The sequence below is a fragment of the Coptis chinensis genome, chromosome 2 (assembly GCF_015680905.1).
Source record: "Coptis chinensis isolate HL-2020 chromosome 2, ASM1568090v1, whole genome shotgun sequence".
In the NCBI taxonomy this organism is placed as follows: Eukaryota; Viridiplantae; Streptophyta; class Magnoliopsida; order Ranunculales; family Ranunculaceae; genus Coptis; species Coptis chinensis.
The window spans coordinates 98,591,102-98,604,582 of NC_141457.1; the positions used below are offsets into that span (position 1 = coordinate 98,591,102).

Below are 13,481 nucleotides of genomic sequence, written 5' to 3' on the forward strand. Positions count from 1 at the left end.
TGATAATTTGCTTATGATATGATATACTTGTTTCTGTCCATGTTTAAAAGAACAAAAAGTTCTTGTTCGAGTTTTTGTAGCATTTTTCATTTACAATTAAGCACACAAGTCTCGTCCCATTATTATTATTATTTATTTTGATAATTGAATTTTATTGATAAAAAAACCAAAACTATAAAGTGAATTAGAAAGATAGGAATGTTATATGGAGATCCTCATAGACAAAGATTCAAGACAAGACACCATAAATACATGAAAAAAACTGGAAGAATAACAAATATCCTACACCTAGAACACGATAGCAGATGATGGCCAAGCAACAAAGTCATTCCAATTGAGCACCAGTCCCTGAAGCGGTAGTTCCCTATCCATAGAACATGTAACATAGATAATGAATAAATAGGAGTTATCATTCCAATTGCCCTCTCACAAAATAGTGACATCCAATACCATAGAAAGGACTTCACCTCCAAACAATCTCGTCCCATTTGATTTGATCTTGCTTGCTGCTTATGTTTTTCAAACTTTTTTATGAACACAAGTTACCTATGACACTCAAAAAAGAAAAGAAGAGACCTCGTTGTGAACTGAAAGCGTCTCAGGAGACGAAACTCCGTTTTCAGTCTGAACAAAATATTGGCAAAGAAGTGCCAATGACACCATACAGGACCATTGTCATAGACTCATAGGCAAACAGTGGATAAGAGGAGAGAATTAGAAATAGCTAGTAGGCAAGCTGAGGATTTGACACGATGAATCCAAATTTAATACCAAATAAGTTTAGTTTCTCATTTTTTTATAGAACTCCATTATCCAATAATTATCAACGTAGCACACCTTCTCCATACCAGCAAAGCCAGCAGCCTTCGCCAAATTAGCAAACTCTTCTTCTGTCCTTTCTTTGGAAACTGGATTTAGTAACATCATACCAACATCAATTAGGCAGAGGTTCTTTGCAGCAATACTAGTCTCGGCAGCAATAGGTTGGATAGCGTCCACAACTATTACTTTCCCATGGTCAGGCACTGCTTTGTAACAATTCTTCAATAGTTTTATGCATTTTTCATCGCTCCAGTCAATTAGTATCCACTACACAAACAAATATCGCGAATTCAAGTTAATACATTGAAGCATATATAATAACGATCAAATTTGTCGTACCATATATGCTTTAATCTTATGATACATCTAAATTTCAACTTACCTTCAGGAATATGGTTTCACTAGTGGGAACACTTTCAAACATGTTCCACACCTGCAACCGATCAGAATTCTCTTTTAATTTTTCCTCAATTGTATGACCTATGATCGAGCTAAAGCCCAATCGAAGACATAATCCATAATTAACCACTAAATTGAACACAGATGAAAAATAATTTATACCAGGGTAAGATGGTGCTTGGGCAATCACGTGCGGTAAATCGAAGTTATTGCTATGTGCAGTTGCATAAAAAAAATGCAAGGTTTTAACATATTTGAGGAGTTTTTTTTATTTCCGGTTTTCAATTTTAATTAAACGTACTCCTATTTTGTAGAACATCAATTCCTAATTAAACGTACTCCTATTTTCTATTACTACCAAGTGAAAATTTTAATTTTAAAGTTGAACTTCAAACATGTTTGATATTACGGTATTCAAATGTATCTCAGTCGAATAGGGTATGAAATGGATTCAAATGGCATGAAACATAGTCACAAACAACAACTAAATAGATATGCACGTATGCTAGGCATATATATAGCCATATAGGGTGACAAGGAGCATAAACATCGAGTCATGTGAACATTAACGTTAGGATAAATAAAGAACCCTCTCCGAATGCGGTTAGGGGGCACTTACTTGGTGAAATTAGTCCTATTTTAGCTATGATGAAGCAAACATCCAAGGAAAAATACAAAGGTAAAAACCTTGATGGATACATTAAGAAGATTTGGGATGACACTCTTGGTTCTATGGCATATAGGGTGACAAGGAGCATAACATATGCTTGTTGTGAATTAATGTGGACTTTTTTCTATGATTTTGAGAATGCATGCACATAAACATCTAAGAAAAGATCATCCAGTCTTAATGGACAAACTTTTATTAATTTGGTGGTAGATAGATGCTTGTGTTGCTATTCTTATGTGCACCCTAGTGGGTTATGTTCATGAGTGTTTTATAATTGTATGGCTGATAGTTTTAACTCTTTGGGATTTGTAGTTCTCTTAGAGAGGAGAGGTACCCCTTTAAAGATCATATATATTCTTTGTGGATCTTGTCCTGGTGTGGGTGTGCCTTAACCACATAATCTTTTCCAAAAAAAAACAAACAAACAACGTTAGGATAACATAAGAACATGTAGGTATAATAACGTTAAGGAGACAAGGAGCATTATTCAATTTTTAATACGTAAAAGAACATAAGAATATGTAGGTATATATATCGAAAATGTTATCCCAAAAACAAGATGTCAAAAGGCATCGGAAGACACGAGTAATTTCTAGTGCCATATAACAACAATGCACTTAATAAATCACCAACAGAACAACGGAAAACTATATGAAAATGAAAGCAATAACAACTAGAATTAATTTACTGAACAGCTGTCCATGTAGGCCTTGTCCTGAGATAAAAGTACAAAAAAAGCGAGCGAGACGCCCTCTTCATTCGGAACAAAGTACTTGGAAACAGGTGCCAAGCCATACAATCTTTCAACTATGTCATCTTCATGGGTGGCAAGAGTGGAAGTGAGTACATTGTAGCTAGCAAGAAGGCGTAGAATTCGATCAAGAAAACCAGCAGTATTTGGATTTTGAGTAGGTAGATGAGACGTAATATCCTTTGGCGACAGTTGGGCGCCTGGACCTGCTTTAGCTATGATCTCAAACAAGTTGAGTACCACTGCCAGTTTCATTACCATGGGTATACTTGTAGTGCATGCTAAATTCATGGCAAACATAAAGTCATCATGTTCAGCGGTAGTGTTCTGTTGGTTTTTAATGTAACCCATATTTGATATGATTTTGGAGAAGGATGAATTTTGAGGCTCAGATACAAAGCTTCCAACCATGATATTCTGTATTTATAACGTGAAAAATGGAGCCCACATGATGCATGGTAGACACCAATATAATACTTATGTTGCCATGGTACGCACTAAAAGAGAGGCAATTACATACGGGTGTTTTTCTGAGAGGTGTGAACTCATTTTAGCTTTGTCCTAATATGCTTTTTTAAATTACCGAACACAAATGCTTATTATGGTCAATTTCTTAAGCAATGCCAAAGGAACTCTTCGTATTATATTTTTGACTCTGGTTAGGCTTTTCGAAGTTCAAACCATTTTTGCCAACTTGAAGATGTGGTGGAGAACTGGACACTGGGGAGTATTACAATTCCTTCTTGGCGGGTATCACTGGTAGTCTGGTACTCTGGTACTGCACGTTCGATCCAAAAGAGAAATCAAACAAAAAACTTAATGAATTAATTGCCCCAATAAATCGAAAAGTATTAGCTATTTAGGTCTTACAATTCACAAACATCACTTGCAATTTTTATTAAGCTCAATCACTAGTCACAACACAACAAATTCTAGATGTCGATGCCTAGGCACATAATTGTGGACAATTCTAGAGGTCATTTAGTTTTAGATGTCGAATTGGTTGCATCGGAAAACATTTCATTTCAAGGTTTCAAAGTCTAATGGAGTGTCTTCAATGAACAATAACAGAACTGATTTGAACAAACATATAGGCGCCAGAAAAGGGAAAAGTCAACTATCTAAAGCGGGCACGGTCCAATGTCATATCAGCTTAATAGTGTTGTGCCGCCACGAATCAAGAGCAACGTTTACAACTGCATCGCGAGTTTACGCACTTACGTCACCCGTGCCATCCGAGACTAAAGGCGACTCAGCTCGCCAGCACTTTGTCTCGTCTCTAGCTTAGCCGGCAACTCAGTACATGAGAAACACGTTCATCATGTGTCAATACTTGCTTCCAGTTGTCGACTTGTGGGCCAAGAATTGAACATGAGCAACAAGAACAGGCGGATGGGCCGAATTCAATAAAGCCCAAATCAAAGATCCCTTCCCAGTTACACCAACTCAAACTCTCAAAGGACCGGTGCGGCTGCTCAGAGAAAGCTGAGCTCCATAATCAGTCAGGTCAGAGGACTGGCAAGAGCACCAAAGAGGCAAAGACTACATACCAATATGCCTAGGGGACAAAGTCATCATACATTGGTTTCTGTTTCCAAATATCGACAGGATCCACTATTGAATTTGCATAATCTGCGTTCTCGAATGTTGCCGGACTTAAAAGCCCAAAAGATTTCTCCAAAAACTCCATCCATGAGACCTTAAAACTAATTTTGGGCACCTACATATTTTGCATCAAATCACCACTGACTTGGGCCACCTACATCTATGAATTCTTTTTTTATTTTTCATTTTTGATAATTAATAAGCTATTTCTAAAACCCTTAGGCCAAGGGTGAGATGGAAAAAAAAGGACTGAGAACCTTACAATTGTCCTCCAACTCTCCAAGTCCCTAGATCCAACACCTATATATAGAGATTAAAGAAATGGAAGAAACCACTGTACAGTTCGAACAGTTACTATATAACTCACCAATTGCAAATTTGACTCTATTAGCCTTGGGAAAAAAAAAAGCTCCAAGACGTACTCCAAGCTAATCTGTGAATTTTGTGTTTTTCATAAGTGGCATCTCCAATGAAAAGTGTGTTTAAAAAGTGGGAAAATGCTTTTAGGAGAAACTAATCCGACTTGATTACAATAATAATAATATATGTTACAACAAGGATAACTAGACAACAAAAAGAGGAGAAATTTGTTCTCTTAAATACAAACTACTAACAAATAATGATTACTAATGGTAAAAGAAAGAATTATTTAATTCATTCGATAGTTAGAAATGTGATTATTACACTTCTTATATATATATTGCTTATTGCAACATCTCCATTAATGTTTAACTCCTACATTAATGCAACTTATTACATCTCTCACGAAACATGGAGTCTTTAACCACGTTACGATGCACAAATAAACCGCATCATCACTGAAAAAATCTGGCTTAATAATTACTTCTAACAATATAAATGCACTATTCACGTATGCCAAGGCGCTGGTAGGCCAGATATTGGTTTGGAGATACGATGATCATACTAATCACATATGATTTGCATACAAAAACAGGCAGGAACTTCATTGACCCCTGACAAAGAAAATGCTCAATTCTGGTCCGCTTGTGCGGTCTGGATTTATCATGTAGAACGCTTCTGAATCTTTTGATCCAACCACTCTTTCGAATCGACCCCTTATATATGTAAGCTCTCCATCCATCGATTCTTTCTGTCCATCAGATGGACAGGGAAGAACTCCAGCTCCCATTGAAACTCCACGTAAAAGTTGCATGACATGAAGCTCATCTTCAGATGTTTGTTTTCTCCTAATTGAGTAACCACTTTTATGTCCATTACAATATACAGCCCAAACATACTCTTCTAATAGTTTTTTCTTAGAAGTTTTTGTTTCACTCTCTAAGGCAATTCTCACTAAGCCAGAAGTCATTTCCTTGTGAAATGTAATCGCATGTATTGGTAGCTCTATAACAAATGAAGGTATACTCTTTGGATCCTCTTGTATAGTCAAGTTAAGTTTACCTCTACGATAACCGAATAAAGTCCCTGTTGTTGTAGTTGAATTGTTGGTAAGTAGACCCTTATTCGGACGACCTAGTAGTGCCACCATTTTGCACCCTGAACTTAGAAGAGGGAAAAGTTTGAACATCCGAAGGATTGTACCCGTCTTTGATCGCTTCTCGCCATTTGCATGCCTTAGTAATGACATTAATGCTGGATTTTCCATCAGTTTCCCTTGTAAAACAAATGAGGGCTTTTTTCAACAAAAGAAACCTGATCAGGAACTTTTCATCTTGATTTGCTGAATTCTGAAGAATGCAGAGATGGCAGAAAAAGGTAAATGAATATAAGTATGGGAGCGTTTAATGACTTTGCTATAAATATAGGAGGCACGTGTAAGGGTTATTATTTTCTTGAAGCAGAGTGAGGGAATTTGGTGTATATATAGGGAAGAACGAGGATGGAAAAATAAAGATTTTAGAAGGTGGTTGGTTGATGATGTTCTTGGAATCTCTGTAGTGGAGAGAAAGAGGGCCCCTGCTGCCAAGTTGTTAATAGTACTGAGGGAAGGCTAAAGCTTGATGTGACCAAGTTTAGTGATGGAAAGAAAGATGGGTGAATGTGATAAGATGAGTGAAGTTAGGATCATGGACCACTTCTTGTGGGGGAATTGAAGGAAGATGATCAACAAAAGAACTATGCGCTCTAGTTTGGCATGTGCTTGCTTCTCTTCATTACGTATATGGGCATATATCAAAATCAAAAACTTTATACTTTTTATTCCCCTCCTAAACACTCTTAATTATTGAAATGCAGCTCAGCGTTGATTGTTTGCTTACAAAGTTTCTACTCTGTCTCTTGGAAAGATCTCTAAACCATGCATCCATCTACATTTACATTACATACAAGATACAACAACCAACATATATTACGTAAAGGTATATTTAAAAATCAATATATAGGATGATATGATATCCAAGTTAATTGCATTAACTAAAACATTTGGCTACCTAAAATTTTGTAAGACTGAAGCAAATCATAGAGTGACAAGTTCTGTAATCTGTACAGTGAAATATTTCTAGCCTTTTGAGAATAAATATACCATCATTTCGCATCCTGTTAGTTGAAAAGCTGTTGGATTCATGTAGGCGTAAGAATTGTAAATCTGTTATCAATGGAACTCTTCAGATTAATTTCTTGTATGCCTTGCAAGCATTTTTCGGATTAATATTGAATGGTCATTTTCCTTATAATGAAAAAATAAAATAAAATAAAAAAGTGGACCCTGTGGTCCGTGGTACATTCACACTTTCTTTCCAATCTAGAGACGTCTCCAATCTATGTAGATTGTAGAATGTCTAGTAATCCTCTCTAGGTTGAAAACAGCCCTTACTGGAAATTAAACAAAAATACTTGAAAATAACATGTGAAATGGATAACATTGAGGATAATAATAGGTCACTCAATTCTCCTTTTGAATCTTTTCCAATATCTTCTGTTTACCTTTGTATGAAAGAACAAAAATTATCTATGTCTGAAACGAAGTTCACCAAGTGTTCTGTTGGCAGTTGGCGCCCTTCTAACCACTGGTGGGCTGGTGCTATATATGGTCTATTACTTTACTAGGTAACAGCGAATCGACAATCAATTCAAGTGCAGTGACAGCAAACTGAGAAGGGAATCAAAGTTTTCAAGCTAGGCATAATAATACTCGTGTATATAACTTCATTTGTATCCATTTTAGGATTTTTCCCTGCACCAGTTACCAAGGAAAATTATTAAAAAAAATAATAACAACAACAACAAAGAATTTCTAATTAATTTTTTTTTCTTTTCCAAACAAATCACAATGACATCAAAAGTCAAAACATTTTATTGAAAATTTGAAAGAATAGTATTACAAAGACTTATTTTTTAGACCTACTATTGTGACTCACTATTTAGATAATATTAGTTTGTATTGCAATACACATAGATACGTATCTCTATGTAAATCAACTATTAGAATTTTTAACACATAAGTAAGTTCAAATAGTAAATCAAAATAAGTGTATGTAATGGTTGAGTTATGACATTGAGAATGTTGTGTGTGAAATGGTTGAGTTTTTTGATAATAATGTTTGAATTGAGTATATATAAAATGAAGAAAGAGATAAGCGTAGATATATGGATGTTGATTTTCGACCGTTTTTTGCCTCTTTTTTCCGTTGGAGTATGCGATATTAATAGTGGTGCGCGACATACCACTAGCACGTGGTGCTAGTCAAAGTCAAAAAAAAAATTGAAACGAATGGCACATAATATTACCAATGTCGTTCCGCATCTGCATCCAAATTGCCAAATTTGCGAACAAACATGTGATACGATCGATTTTGAGACCACCTAGAAATGGAATTTCAAAAAAATTCAAAAAAAAAAAAAATTTGAAAAATTTAACGGATTACACTACCCTAGATACTCTTAAATAAATTGAAATAGCAGGTCAAAATAAATGGGTCGGTTGTAGTGAATAAAGATAATTAAAAGGTACGATAATAACTGTTAGTGCATCACCGATTCACCGTACTCGTCTCTCTGATACAGTTCACACGTGATTCGATCAGTTTAAGTAACTTATTGGTTACTTTAAACGAAGTACAGACGAAGGAAACTGACCTTTCAATCGGGGGATCATGATGTCTACAATCATACCTCGGTTGTATTTCTTTCAGACAATCAGACTATATATCAAAGCTTTGAAATTCCAACTAATCATAAAAATAAAATCTCTTCAACAAACATCTTTTTGGGATTTTTCTTCCTCATTAGTCTATTCATAACAACCCATAATTGTAATGCTCAATGACTTTGTTAACATCCATCCATTTAAAATAATTGTTCGTCTCTCTCAATTTCTTTTTGTATTTTTATCATATCACTGAGACTTTGTTCGATTGCTTAGAAGATTTTCTCAAGAAAATATGTATTACTTTTCTATTAAAAAAACATTTTTCAAAAATATTTCTTAGGAAAATGATTATAACTGGAGGTGGAGCCAGGAGTATGTTTGCAACTGGACTGTAACTTGGCATTTAGATCCATAATCACTGACGTCAGCCATCAATGATCAAACTTCAAACCCAAACCCAATGCAAGCTTAAACTTGAATCCATAACTATTCCAAGACATATATGGCTAAAGGTGTCCCAGCACGTTGACAAGAGCGCCTCATCAAGCATTGCATTATTAAGTTCACGGCATCTTCAAACCAAAGAACAAGTGATGGAGCCAAAAAGCCGAAAAGCAAACAAGGACTTTCCAGGGAAAGGCCGGCATCATCTTAAACTTGACCTTATACTCAGTTTTTCTCAGTTTCATGCATCAAGCTTTTCTATAAAAAGATAGATAGATGTTGCAGGGCCCCTACTCCGATCTTAGGATGAATTGGTTATTTAAAAGTCCACAATTGCTTAATTGGTCCTGCAGTAGACACATGCAAATTCACTTAGTGGTGAGGTTCCACAATGCAGATTAAAAGTGCAAATACATTCATCTTTTCTAATGTGTCCATCATCTACAATTATATGGGATCCACCATGTGCTCACACACGCAACCTTTTCATTTCACCAATAGTATTAGATTGTTTTCTTATGTTTTCTTTTGAGTCCTGACATGTAGTAGTGTAAGTACCAAAAAGTCAAAAAACCCAAATAAATAATAGCCATTTGCCGTAACCTTTTTATTTTGTGGCCATGCTTCACATTATTTTCAATCAAAGTCGTAATACTCGGCCCGGCTTTTAAACCCATAGTCCAAACGGAGGCCCGAGTAATTTATTTGGGCCTATTGTGGTTGATCCGGTCCATTAACAGTCGATTAAAAAAAAACAGCTTGCCTGTAAAAAAGCCTGTGTGTTTTTTGACACCGACCACACCCTCTTTCCTAATTTAAACGAAATTAGAAGTTGATCAACATATATATATATATATATACCCATTCACCGTTTCTTTTAGTCTCTATTTATTTATCTTTTTTTTCACATTGGCGAAAAACTCCAACAGCTCTGACTCCAGGTACGAATTTTGATAAATAATATAAATTTTTTTTTTTGGGAATATTGGTTTGTTAAGAAACTGATGGTTGGTTTGATAGGATGGATGACGGTTTTGTATTTGAAACTGATGGTAATGACGATGGACCTTTTGATTATGCTGAGATTATAGTGGTGAGGCATGGGGAGACAGTATGGAATGCTGATGGAAGACTTCAGGTTTTTATTTTGATTGACCTGTTATTTAACTACAAGTAGTAAAGTTTTTTTTTTTTTTTGTGTGTGGTCAAATAAATTCAGTAAACCATGCTACATTGTTCATAGTTGTAAAAATTTCTGGGGCCCCAATGTCTAATAGCTTCTTTTGTTTATTAGGGACATTTGGATGCTGAACTAAATGAGGTTGGGAGACAACAAGCAGAAGCAGTAAGTTATTGATGCTTAGAGTATATTTCTGAATATCCTTTACTTTTATTGATACTTGATTGGGTACTTTCTTTCGTCAAGGTGGCTGATCGATTGTCGAAAGAGTATAAAGTTTCCGCTGTTTACTCATCTGATTTAAAACGAGCGTCTGAGACTGCTCAACTGATAGCAACCTACTGTGGTGGTCTTGAGGTATGAACACTGAAGCATTTTTTTATTAAGCTACTTGCCTGAAATCTTAAGTTTTATATGATGTAAAAGAATCCCTCAATATTGTAGTACATACATTTTTCTAATTTTTTCCAGCACCATTGGTGAACTTTAATCGATCTCATCACATTCATATAGGAGATATTTTAATACTTGTAGACACCCCACTTTTGCCCTTGGGAAGATTCTTTTACAATTTTTGCCTTTGATTAAGTGACGATCATATATATAATATATAGGGTGATTTGAAATTTGTTTCCCCATTTACATAAAGTGTGTCCTTTTGATCTTAAATTACTATCATTTAATCCTGTTCTTAGTGTATCTATGATTCTACCGATGAACTTCAGTTAAAATCTGATTACATGCCCAAAATTCATCAAATGGCCCTCTGACACTTCGATCCCAACTTCCATGTTTTCCACTCACTTGTTGGATTTGTGCTGTCATAATTGAGTTCTACATGAAATGGTCATTTGAAACATGTTTAATGTGACTAGTGTTTTGGTCAACTTATAAGAATCTACTCTGTAATATACTAGTTCCAAATTGTTATTTTCGTTTGGGTTTCAACTAATGCTATCGAATCCATCTACTGCATGTAGGACACAAAAATGGGGGCTGTTAGAGTATAACAAGTAATAGTTATGGTAGAATATAGTCCTCTTAAGACTGTCTTAACACATGTTGATGATAATCGGAGGAATCAGTTTTTCATTTCACCTGAAATGAGTTTACTTGTGTAGTGATATTTTGTTATCTCAAAGAGTGTTTTTTATTTTCAGGTTATACAAGATGCTGACTATAGGGAAAGGCATCTCGGTGATCTTCAAGGCCTAGTTTTGCGTGAAGCACCCAAAACTAAACCTGAGGCTTATCGAGCATTTCTATCTCAAAAACAGATCAAGATATTCCAGTAAGTCAGCCACTCCTCATTTGGAATTACTAGTTTGTTTATTACCGATAAAAAAAAACAAACAATTATGCCAAAAAATAAACAATACATGGACTGTTAGTCTGTTACAATATGGCTACACTTCCCTAAAAGAGACGCAACATTGATGATCAGATGTTTAGACCTATAATAATACCCGTCAAAGCAATGATTGTGAAGATTCAGCACCTAGTACTAGTATAGATGCATCCTTAATTGTTTTAGAAATGGAGTATACCATCACTTTTGCAATATGGTCTAAGTGTTGAGTCCATAACACTATCTTTTCAACCAAGTCCATCTCTTATTTTTCTCATCCCCAATCACAACACTAAATTATGACCTTGACTTTAAAGAATTTACGAGTTCAAGATTTTGTCGTTGTAATATCTTTGAAGAGTTACTATGATTCATATGACACAATGGCGACAAGGTTATTGCATCATTGCCATAGTGTCATTTTTAATGTAGGATCAGCAATCGAACTTAAGAATGATTGTACCAGTGATTTGCTAGGAACTATACTTGCCATAGAAATAGATTCTACAAATAAGAAACACTTTGATCATATTTTGGATAGTTATCTGAAATTCATTACTTAACCTCATAATTACATTCAGGGTGGAGGAGAAAGTCTTGATCAACTTTCAGATAGATGTACATCTGCACTAGAAAGAATTGGTGAAAAGCATAGAGGTATGTTAGTTTGTTCATTAATGACAATTCATTAATATTCCTTTACATTCTACTCGTCTTGTTCATTAGAAATCATCTCATTGGTCATATAGTTATTGCAGATTTTGCTTTCCTATGTGCATTACCCTGCTTATGTCAGCTTGTCGAAGTATATGTTTATTAAGACGCGCATTGATGCTACTTTCCTTAAGAGTTTAGGCCATGAGTCAACATTTTGCAATCCATTCTCCAGCATGCTAGTAATTCAAATATGACTTCACAAATACACTATCTGTACTAGACGAGGTTTTAGATGTTCAAATTTTACACAGGCAATTGCATCATCCTTTCTTCTTAATGTGGTTAGAAAGATGTGTCCAAGATCTCAACTTGGAAAGTTCAGCATTCAAGTTATGCATGAACATAGTTCAGACCGAGAATGTGTCTATAACTATGACACAAATCTAATGGGCTAGATATATCGACTGTTTCTTCTAGCTTTCAAAATTGGTCACTCTCTCTATTTGCATTAGGTGATTTTAGATGTGTTGTGATATAGTGTTTGACTTGTTCTTTTGAGGAAATGTTATTGTTGTCAATCATAAACCAAATTTTGGCTCATCTGCTTCGTATTAACTTAAACTCAATAATATGTCTGTCAATAAATGGCTTGATAAAGTCACTATGAATTTCTTTCATTTCTACAATGATTAAGAAGGGGTGCTTACCATCTTAAGTATCTTTATGCCCCTGCATTCAGTTTGTAAGGCTGTAATGGTGTTGAACACACAATATTGAAGTGAATCCCACCTTGACCTTTATCAAGTTACAACTAGGTACTTCACAACGAAAAAGAAATGCTTTCCATTTTGGGTGAAAAGCTTCTTTTTCTTTTTTTTTTGGTTGAAAGCAATGTACACAATCTACTTAATAAAATAGTGTCTAAACAAGCTACTTTAAGGAGTAGAAGATGCTTATAAAAAAAAACAGGCCCCTTTAGTTCTTCTCCTGCTCAAGTTCTGATGTGGTTGCTTTTTCCATTGCAGGTGAAAGTGTAGTTGTCGTTACTCATGGGGGTGTATTAAGAGCACTCTACAAGCGAACTTTCCCAAAGGAAAAATCTGTAGGCAAAGTACTGAATACATCTGTGAATGTATTTCACTTATCTGATGAAGAGGATTGGGACATCGAAACGTGGGGTGACGTGAGTCATCTTAGTGATACCATGTTTATGAAGAATGGATTTGGAGGTGACAAGAATTCGGGTTAGTTCATATATGAGACCCAGGAAAGAGGTTGTTTCAAAAGGATTGAGTTTTAGCTAGTTACTTGTCTATCCAGTTGAATTGTATGGATAAAGGCAATGAAAGTAAATTCTTCATATATGATCATACTGGTGTATTCCAATGATGTTTGTTTCAGATTTAGCTAATCAATGACTACGTTCCCAAATGGGCCATAACCAAAATATTTGTATGCAGTAGTAAGGTTGCACAGTTCATATTTCCTTGGGAGCATTTGGCACCTAAAATCCTTTTCTGACAAACATTTTCCACC

At 35.3% G+C, this 13,481-nt stretch overlaps 2 protein-coding genes and 1 pseudogene across 3 annotated transcripts; 1 reads left to right on the top strand and 2 right to left on the bottom strand.

Annotated features, from left to right (window-relative positions):
- Positions 1 to 750: 750 nt before the first annotated feature.
- LOC147519472 (caffeic acid 3-O-methyltransferase pseudogene) lies at positions 751 to 3,068 on the bottom strand (annotated as a pseudogene). The gene is made up of 3 exons (XR_015213145.1): positions 2,574 to 3,068; positions 1,205 to 1,456; positions 751 to 1,089 (listed from the first exon to the last, which is right to left on the bottom strand). The product of XR_015213145.1 is annotated as a caffeic acid 3-O-methyltransferase pseudogene (transcript).
- Positions 3,069 to 5,062: 1,994 nt separating this feature from the next.
- LOC147519473 (MIZU-KUSSEI-like protein (Protein of unknown function, DUF617)) lies at positions 5,063 to 6,013 on the bottom strand. The gene has a single exon (XM_086591064.1). It carries the CDS (start codon positions 5,872 to 5,874, stop codon positions 5,212 to 5,214), a length of 663 nt encoding a protein of 220 aa, XP_086447190.1. The 5' UTR covers positions 5,875 to 6,013; the 3' UTR covers positions 5,063 to 5,211.
- A 3,542-nt stretch (positions 6,014 to 9,555) lies between these two features.
- Positions 9,556 to 13,392, top strand: LOC147519474 (Phosphoglycerate mutase family protein). Its single transcript, XM_086591063.1, is given in 8 exon segments — positions 9,556 to 9,701; positions 9,781 to 9,898; positions 10,055 to 10,105; positions 10,187 to 10,297; positions 11,101 to 11,206; positions 11,209 to 11,231; positions 11,870 to 11,945; positions 12,971 to 13,392. Coding segments are annotated over 7 exon segments (708 nt in total). The 5' UTR covers positions 9,556 to 9,701; position 9,781; the 3' UTR covers positions 13,195 to 13,392.
- The last annotated feature ends 89 nt before the right edge of the window (positions 13,393 to 13,481 follow it).

What these genes read in the sequence shown, in the direction of transcription:
- LOC147519473 (XM_086591064.1), bottom strand. Translation starts at nt 5,874, where the DNA reads ATGGAAAATCCAGCATTAATGTCATTACTAAGGCATGCAAATGGCGAG.